At 30.3% G+C, this 10262-nt stretch overlaps 2 protein-coding genes across 2 annotated transcripts; one reads left to right on the forward strand and one right to left on the reverse strand.

The window, feature by feature from the left end:
• Positions 1–408: 408 nt before the first annotated feature.
• Positions 409–3466, reverse strand: LOC139897814 (beta-glucosidase 18-like). Its single transcript, XM_071880516.1, has 11 exons — positions 3240–3466; positions 3091–3157; positions 2945–3003; positions 2658–2808; positions 2409–2493; positions 2053–2305; positions 1629–1744; positions 1279–1531; positions 1074–1176; positions 893–998; positions 409–746 (listed from the first exon to the last, which is right to left on the reverse strand). Exons 1-11 carry the CDS (start codon positions 3420–3422, stop codon positions 515–517), a joined length of 1608 nt encoding a protein of 535 aa, XP_071736617.1. The 5' UTR covers positions 3423–3466; the 3' UTR covers positions 409–514.
• A 2027-nt stretch (positions 3467–5493) lies between these two features.
• Positions 5494–5943, forward strand: LOC139901432 (uncharacterized). The gene has a single exon (XM_071884147.1). The coding sequence runs from the start codon at positions 5494–5496 to the stop codon at positions 5941–5943; it is 450 nt and encodes a 149-aa protein (XP_071740248.1).
• Positions 5944–10262: the final 4319 nt, after the last annotated feature.

Below are 10262 nucleotides of genomic sequence, written 5' to 3' on the forward strand. Positions count from 1 at the left end.
ACTCAACTCCTAAATACATGGGCTAAGATATAATTGCTAAGGGTTACCCAACCCCATAATTTTTTTTCCTCTTTTAGCATTAGAAAAAGCGATATTTTGATAATCTTGTATTCTTTTTTGCTTTTATGGTTAAAAGTTAGAGATCCTAAAGTTACTAGTTAAACAAATAGTTTAATTATCCTTTGTAATTTTCTCAAGCTCTTTGTTAGTTGCTATCTACATATATTCTGCCATTAAAAAAAGAAACATTCTGTATCTTACAAAACCATGCAATTCCGGGTCATATGCTCAAATTTTTAAAACTAGTCTTTAATTCTGAAACACACACATACTGAAATACATACAAGAATGCACACAATCCATGGTATACAACTCATCAAGAAAGTTATGGATATTAGATAGTATATATAACAAATTAACAACCCAAAAGGGCAATTATTGGTCCTTTTATCATCAAAGAATTAAATAAATAATAGATCAACGATAGTTTTGGGTAGCTTGTCTCATACAATATTTATATACTAACATTTTTCCCAATTGATCTTTTGTGTCTTGATGCATCTATATCAACAACAACATTGTTATCTGCTAAAAAGTTCTTATACCATGCTGCAGAAAGTTTTGGTATTCGAGTTAGTGTTTTACGATCCACGTAGTATAACCCGAACCTCGCATCATAACCAACATTCCATTCATAGCTATCCATCAAAGACCATATAAAATATCCTCGTACATCTGCTCCATCTCTGTTTTAAAAACCAAACAATTCTTCAAATCATCAGAAATGGTACTTTTTATGCTTCTAAAGCTGGTTTATTGATGGGTACCTAATTTACTTAACATAGTGTAAATTTTAATGACTAAATTAAAAATTGTACAGCTAACTGCAAACCTTATAGAATTGGCTAAAGAAGCAAGGTACGCAGTATGAAATTCAATTCGCTTTACGTCATTAACTATCTCATTAACTTGTGCGTTCACATCAGGTGACGAATACCCTGCAAGAAACAGAATAATCATTAAAGCATAATAGCATTACCTTAAATGTTGGAATAAAAAGTTATGAAACTTACCATTTTCAGTAATAAACATTGGTTTATTATTGTAACGAATCTTGATAAGGTTAACAATCTTCTCCATTCCGCTAGGAACAACGTATAAATATTCTAGCCCGGTCTGTTTAATCAATAAAGGTAAAAAAAAAAAAAAAAAAAAAAAACATTATACATAACATAACTAAAATAAAAGATAATGAGGCCAAAAATATAGAGTTCCTACAAGTTCACCAATTGGGACGCCATTACGTTGCACAACTGTGTCAAGAAAACCTTGGATCGCACGATTTCCAGTTGCAGTGCAACTAGAATTAATACAATCCTTAACATATATAGCCGAATAATGATTGATGCCAATAAAGTCGATACTGTTCTTCATGAAGTTTTTTTCCTCACTAGAAAAACTTGGTAATTTACTTCCAAGATATTTTCGCATTTCTTCAGGGTAGTGTCCAAATATTGACGGATCAAATACCCTGTTTAGCGGCACAGATTAGAACCAATATCATATTATTATTCATAGTTTTTGACTTTTCGTTATGATGAGTATAAAGTTCGAGAAGGGAAAATTACCAAGCAACATTGTATGCAAATGCCCTTTTGGCTGCTTCGATGTCAAGCTCATTATCTGTTAATGGTTCAAACATGTAACAATATGCAACAAGCCCAATTAAACCACCTTGCGTAGGCTGCACATTCAAATACAATAGGTCTAAGTTAACTAACTATGTACGGTAAAACAATGAAGTAATAACTTTCAAAATTGTTTTATTTATTTATTTATTTATGTTTTTTGCAAAAATAACGAAAACTGTATAATTATGGCAAGTTCATCGAAAGATGAAAGAGGCCAAGCAAGAATACAAACAAAATAATAGCTAGGCTCGAGACTGAAAAACATAACTACCGAAAAACACATTGAGCAAAAACTGCATACAAAAAAAATAAAAACATTGGTAACTACTTAAATAGTTTAGATTTAAATTAAGTTGAATACCTGAAAAGTTTCATGATATAACTTGGCTGCCTTGCCATGGGCCAACAACATGTTGTGCATAGCGATGAGAGGCTCGATATCCGAATTTCCTTCAGAACAGTTGCCGAAAGGCTCTGAACAACGAGATGGTGGAAAAGTTCCGAGTACGTAAGCCAATTCTACGAACATATTAGGTTCATTAATCGTGACCCAATACTTTACTCGGTCTCCAAAAAACTTGAAACAAATTTCCGCCAGATATACAAACTCTTCCCTGCAAGTAAAATAGATATACATTATACATTATACATATGATAAGCTAACACAAATGCTGATATATTAATGGAATAATATAAATTGGTGTTCCTTAGACATACTGCATTTCGGAGTTTAGCCACCCGTGTCTTTCTTCAAGTACTTGAGGAAAATCGTTATGGAAAATCGTCACAAAGGGCTCAATTCCTGCATCGGTTGAATCAAGATTCGCGAATAAAGATTTAAATTTGTAAAAGTTACCAACTTGTGATGTTAAATAACATATGACTTCGAATTTAAGACTAGCAAGTAATAAAAACTTTTATGATAAGGTGTACGTAGAAATAATATTTTTTACTCATAGCGCTCACCTTTGAGAATCAAGTTGTCTATGATCTTGTTATAGAACATAATGCCTGCAGCATTAACATCACCAAACTTTCCTCTAGGAAGAATTCTAGCCCATGAAATCGAAAATCGGTATGATTTTAGACCAAGTCCATGCATCAACTCAATGTCTCTCTGCATATATTAAAAGTTCTCAAAATTCAAACAAAAGAAATCTATTTTTTACACACACACACACACACACACACACACAAAAAAGAAAAAAGAAAAAAAAAAACTAGGAGAGTATATACAAAACAATCTGTTTTACCATAAACAGATGATAATGATCATCTGCAACGTCTCCATTTACTCCATTTTCTGCACATCCTAATAACATAGATGGTATAATTATCACTTGAATATATATAGTTCGATTATTAATTAATAAATCACTGGAGAATGAACAAAACTAACCTACAGAATGACAAAATGCATCCCAGTTGCTTAATGATTTACCATCTTCAAGATAAGCTCCTTCCACCTGTAAACATTTCAAGCCGATCTTGAATAATAAATATTTTTAGTCATGAACGAAAAAGTTAAAGAAAGGACTGAAAATCGACTTGGTAAGCAGAAGATGCTGCTCCGAAGAGAAACCCAGATGGAAAATCGGATCTTTTGACATGGGGTTCTTCAGTATCTTCCAATTTGAAAACTTTATGGCCATTTTTGGAAGCTTGATCAAGAATTTGAGCAGAAGAAGTAAGAAAGAATAAGAGGAGAATAATAAGTGGTATCGTTTTCATACGGAAAGTAGGAGGGTGTTTTTATCCTTTTTTTTTTGTTGCTGAAATTGATATAGATTTTTGTACGTTGGGGGTTCTCCTCATTCCTCATTATATAGTACCCCATCCTTTAATTAATTTGAGTTGTCGAAAAAAAAGTCAAATTTATCATATTGTCTCTAATTAATTAATTAAATTACATAAGTAAAAGAGTTTCTTAATTAATTAAATGAGTATAAAATTGTAAAGTAAGGAAAAAGTACATATGTGACTTTTTCTTAATCTTAATCTGTATTATTTTTGTCTCGACACAGTTAATGTAGGACAGAGGAAGTTTATCAATTATCCTATATCTAAACATCACCATCATGGTTGGCCAGTATTGAACTTTAAGTCTGAAAACAAATATATACCTAACCCATATTCAACAAAACAACCCTTTTCAAATTATCCTTTATCTAAACATCACCATCATGGACGGCCAGTATTTAACTTTAAGTCAGAAAAAAATATATACCTAATCCATATTCAACAACCCTTTCGAGTAAAAAGCTTGAATATCATGTAAGCATAAATAGAAAGAAGGAATCTAAGACTGGGATTTTACGACTCAACCTCCTTCTCCTAGTATATATGGTTTAAACAAAAAATATTAATCATAAACGGAATGTGGGCCAATTATTTTAAAGGAAAAATGAATTGGAATTGCCATTTAAGAAGTTGAATATAAATATATCGCATGAACCAGGAGGTAACGAGAACGATAATAGAGTGTCTTTATCTAAAACATATTTTAATGATATATAAAAATAAAAATATAATAAAGTATAAATCTAAAGAAATGTTATATTATTGTCGAAAATACTAAAGTTAATTAAGCAAAGTTGTCATTATTCTTGTTAAAACTATATTGAACTTCAAGCTTAATGAATAAGTCATTGTATGTATCTTGTTCTAATTTGTGGTGTTTTCTAGTGTTTATTTTTCAGGTTTTGAAGTTGAGGGGTTCAAAGTGTTATTTTTGATAGTAAATTTGAAGCTATTCTGAAGTTTGTGTCTATAGAGCATTATTTATTCTACAAGGACTTAAGTTGCAATATTGGAATTCTGATGCTATATTTAAAGCTTGGATTAGGGTTTCAGATTGTTGATCCGATCACTTTATCATCTTCATCGGCTGCACATTCTCTCTGGTGTTTTCATTCATGAGATATACATCTTCAGATTTTTGTTCTTTAATTCGTTATAGTCTAATTCATTGTTAGACTTCAGTTGTTAAGTGATTTCTTCTTTCATTGAGTGTAAATCTGTTTATTATTTAGATATCAGATTTGGTATTTGTGTGATTGGAAGATTTCTGGTTCGATTATTGTATTTGTAAGGTTTCTTTACATGGTATCAGAGCGATGGATGATCCATCGCTCGATTTGATTCTTCGATTCTTCATCTCAGAAGAATTAGGGTTTCATTGTTTCGCTTTCGTGATTTTCAATCTGTTTGGGTATCGTTACGGAGCTGTGGGTGATCGTTAATCATTGATTGTTGTTGTGTTCGTGATTTGTTATCTTACCTATTAGGGTTTGTTTGAAACCCACACGCTCTCTGTTCTTCCGCTGCGTTATTAAAGGTGCTATTGTTTCTTTCTTAATTCAAGAAAGAAACCTCTGTAAGTATTCTTTATTTTTCGCTGGTAACTAGATCTATCTAGTTTTAATTCTTGTGTTTACAAGAATTTAACCATTTATTTTTTATTTTGTTATTATTCACTGGTGACTAGTAATCTAGTCCGATTTCTGATCTACAGAAATCCTTCATTCTTTCTGTGTTACTTGTTTTTTGTGCAATCTATATTTTCTTGTTTCTTATATCTTTCTGTGTTACTTGTTTTTTGTGTTATCTTTTATATCTGTTTAATTGTTTATTTGATTGTTTTAATTTCTTCTTGTAGAAGAGAGGACCCGCAGTAAGGCTTGGGGTGAATTCCTATTGAGAATTCATCTATTTGGTCCCTGCTAAGGCTATCCTTTAGGATTATCTGTGTTTTTTATACATATATTTGTGTTTATCTTATTGTGATTATTATCTGCTTATAATGGCTGATGAAAATGTTCTTACTCTTATTAACAAACTTGATTTTGGTGATCCTTTATATTTGCATCCTTCTGATACTACTGGTACACCATTAATTAGTTATAAACTTATTGGTACTGAGAATTATAATGTTTGGAATCGTGCTATGTTACTTGCTCTTGGTACCAAAAATAAAGTAGGTTTTATTGATGGTACTTGTGTAAAGAGTACCACTGACCCTGCACTTGCAAGTCAGTGGGATAGATGTAATTCTGTTGTTCTTTCATGGATCTTAAGTTCTATATCTGAAGAACTTTATATGGGTCAAATTTTTCCTAATAATGCATCTGCTGTTTGGAAAGATCTTTCTGATACATATGACAAAGTTGATGGGTCTGTTACATTTAATTTGCATCATAAGATTAACTCTTTAACTCAAAGTGGATCTTATGTGGCTGATTATTATCATTAACTTAATACACTTTGGAAACAATATGATGCTTTAACTAAACTTCCTGCTTGTACTTGTAATGCTGCAAATGGTTTCACTGCTCATAATCAACTTATTAAGTTGATGCAATTTTTGATGGGGCTTGATGATATTTATCAACCTGTCAGAAGTAATCTTCTTACTAGGGATCCTCTTCCTGATGTCAAAACTGCTTTTGCAGTAGTGTCTAGGGAAGAATCTAATAGAGGATTACATACTGATGGGAAGAGTAATAAAACTCAAGCTTCTGCTTTTTTTTTGTTAAAAGTCAAAATCAGAAAGTTCAAACTCCAACTTTTACTACTAAACCTGGTTTTGATAACACAAGAAGAGGTCCAAATATGAATTTAAAATGTGATAACTGTCAAAAGTTTGGCCACACAATTGAAAGATGCTTTGAGATAAAAGGTTATCCACCTGGCTATAAGAAAAAGAATTATAATTTTAATCAATCTAAAAATGCTTCTAATAATTCTATTGTGGATAATACTAATCTTAATAGTAGTCAGGACTGCTCTACTTTCTCTTCTTCTGTTCCTTTAAGTTTTTCACAGGATCAAATGATGAAAATTTTGAATCTTATATCTGACAAGAGTCCTGTTGTAGAGATGAGTTCTAATATGAGTGGTATGTTTGTTAATAACAGTAAACTTTTTAATGAAAGATTCACTGAGTTTTTTAAAGTTAATAATTCTAAGACAATGAGACATAAGTCTCAAGGTTGGATTGTTGATACTGGTGCTAATCAACATATGACTTCTGATGAAGAATGTCTTTATGATGTTGTTGATATTTCTAAATTACATCTTACTGTTGGTCATCCTAATGGGACGCAAGCCAGAATTATAAAAGTTGGAAATTTAAAATTGACTGATAACATTACTTTATTTGATATCTTAGTTGTTCCTGACTATTGTGTTACTCTTATTTCTATTAGTAAATTGTCTAAAGATAGCAAATTGTTTGTTGGTTTTGATGAATCTTACTGCTATATTCAGGACTTGAAATTGATGAAAACTGTGGGGACAAGTAGATGTTCTGGAGGTCTTTATTTGTTTAATGCTATTGATTATTGTAAGATGAATTCTTTTAGTTATAATGCTATTTGCTATGATTCTGCTCAGTTATGGCATCAAAGACTTGGTCATCAAAAACTAGCTACCCTCTTGATATGGCCGAAATGGACGGTTTTATTTGTGCGTGATAATGCTAAAAACGAACATATATTTCATAGCATTATCCTTCAAGAAAGACAAGCTTTTAGTTGCAATTGTTCTATTTACAAGTTATATTCGTTTAAATAATAAAAGGTGAAGATAAAAGACAGATTCGATGAATTGAAGACGCAAACGAACAAAAAGCTAAAAAGTACAAAGTACAATCAAAGTGGTTCAAATTATTGATAAGAAACGTCTAAAAATTACAATAGTACAAGCCGTAAAACGCAAAGTACAAGATATTAAATTGTACGCAAGGACGTTCGAAAATCCGGAACCGAGACATGAACCAACTTTCAGTGCGCGACGCAATGGACCAAAAATTACAAGTCAACTATGCACAAGAATATAATATAATATATAATTAATTATATATATTATAATTATACGCAGCCCACGTTTTGAATTTGATCTATGAGCTGGATTCCAGACCTCCGCACTCGCGGAGCTTTGATGAAGAAAACCTCCGCACTCGCGGAGCTCAACAGTGTAACGTGGGCCTATAAAAGGCCGCGCATTCTGATCGATTCATTACCCCTTTTCTTTCTTTTCTATATACGTAAATATATATATATATATATATATATATATATATATATATATATATATATATATATATATTTTATAATTTTAATTTTAATTTTAATTTAAGTTTAATAATAATAAGGTTATAGTGGTGAATGTTGTAAGTTTGTAAGTCGAAATTCTGTCCGTGTAACACTACGCGATTAATACTCATTGTAAGTTATGTTCAACCTTTTTAAATTAATGTCTCGTAGCTAAGTTATTATTATGCTTATTTAAGCCGAAGTAATCATGATGTTGGGCTAAATATTAAAGACGGGGTTATTGGGCTTTGTACCATAATTGGGGTTTGGACAAAAGACCGACACTTGTAGAAATTGGACTATGGACTATTAATGGGCTTTATATTTGTTTAATTGAATGATAGTTCGTTAATTTAATATAGAGATTTACAATTTGACGTATCTATAAATAACCATATACACTCGATCGGACACGATGGGCGGGATAATTATAAATACTAATAATCGTTCATTTAACCGGACACGGGAATGGTTTAATAGTCAATGGACTCATTAAAACAGGGGTGAATTATGTACAAGGATACTTGGCGTAATTGTTAACAAAGTATTAAAACCTTGGGATACACGCAGTCGATATCCTGGTGTAATTATTAAACAAAGTATTAAGACCTTGTTACAGTTTAAGTCCCCAATTAGTTGGAATATTTGACTTCGGGTATAAGGATAATTTGACGAGGACACTCGCACTTTATATTTATGACTAATGGACTGTTATGGACAAAAACCAGATGGACATATCAAATAATCCAGGACAAAGGACAATTAACCCATGGTAATAAATTAAAATCAACACGTCAAACATCATGATTACGGAAGTTTAAATAAGCATAATTTCTTTATTTTATATCTTTTCGCATTTTTAATTATCGTACTTTTTAATTATCGCACTTTTAATTTATTGTCATTTTATTTTTCGCACCTTAATTTATCGCACTTTAATTATCGTTATTTATTTTACGCTTTAAATTAAGCTATATTTATTTTTAATATTTTACATTAGGTTTTAACTGCGACTAAAGTTTTAAAATCGACAAACCGGTCTTTAAACGGTAAAACCCCCTTTTTATAATAATAATACTACTTATATATATATATATATATATATATATATATATATATATATATATATATATATATATATATATATATACAACTATAGTTTAAAAATATAGCGTTAAACTTGGCTAGCTCCCTGCGGAACGAACCGGTCTTACTAAAAACTACACTACTGTACGATTAGGTACACTGCCTATAAGTGTTGTAGCAAGGTTTAGGTATATCCATTCTATAAATAAATAAATAACTTGTGTAAAATTGTATCGTATTTAATAGTATTTCGTAGTAAATATATAACTATTTCGTATACGCTGCTGCACACATCAAGTATTTTTGGCGCCGCTGCCGGGGAAAAATTCAACGCTGAAGCGAAACGCATAAAACATAAAAATATAAAAATATATTTTATTAAGTTTTAATCTATTTTTGTAAAAATATAAGTTTTAAATATTAAAAACAAAAATATAAAAACATAAAAAAATATATATATCTATTTAGGTGTTTTAATTAAAAAGTTTAATTTTTTTTTAGAATTATAAAAATCTAATAAGTAATCGTTAAAATATAAGTTTTATTTAAGTTATATTTAAAAAAAACAAAACGGAAAATTAAAATTTAAAAAAAAAACTGAACCTGTGTAATTTGAGCCTGCAGCTCATCTGAAACTGTATCCTCCGCACTCGCGGATTTATTGGTCAGAAGACATCCGTACTCGCGGAGCCGTCTGACACGCCTGACCTGATACCTCATTTATTACGAAATTAGGGTTAAAAATTAATTATTATTAATTATAATTAGGGTTTAGTAATTTAATATAATTAGTTTTAGTTTTAATTAAATTTGTAATATTAAGTGTTTTTAGTTTTATTAAAATATAAAATTAATACTTTTATTAAATAGTAATATGAAAATAATATTTTTATAAAAATTGTATTTTTATAACGTTAAGTTTTATTTTTATATTTTGTATCTTTTTATTCGTAGTTGTATAGTTATCGTTCGTAATTAGTTTTAAGACTAGTATTTTACCGTGGTTATTTTTATTTCTAGATTTTTAGGCTTTGTCGTAAAATCCCTTAAGTGATTTTTCTTTAGACTAAGATTTAGGTGCTTTAGAATTTTGCGACGCCGTTTTAAGAATTTAGTACTTTTTAAGTTATTGCCGTTTTGAGTATAGAATTCCTTTTAAGCTTTAATACCTTTAGACATAAGTTTTAATTCTTAGTTTTTAAACTTTTAAGTTTCGACGCTGCATTTTATAATTTTTCGACGCTTATTTTTTGACCTTTTATTTTTCGACGCACTTTTTTTCTTTCTTATTTCTCGACGCTCTAGTTTTTAGGACATAGAATTTTCTATTTCTTATCTAAAATTTCAAAACAAAAAATTATTTTAAGCGGTTAAATTGATAGACATCCAA

Source organism: Rutidosis leptorrhynchoides, chromosome 3 (assembly GCF_046630445.1).
Source record: "Rutidosis leptorrhynchoides isolate AG116_Rl617_1_P2 chromosome 3, CSIRO_AGI_Rlap_v1, whole genome shotgun sequence".
Classification (NCBI taxonomy): Eukaryota; Viridiplantae; Streptophyta; class Magnoliopsida; order Asterales; family Asteraceae; genus Rutidosis; species Rutidosis leptorrhynchoides.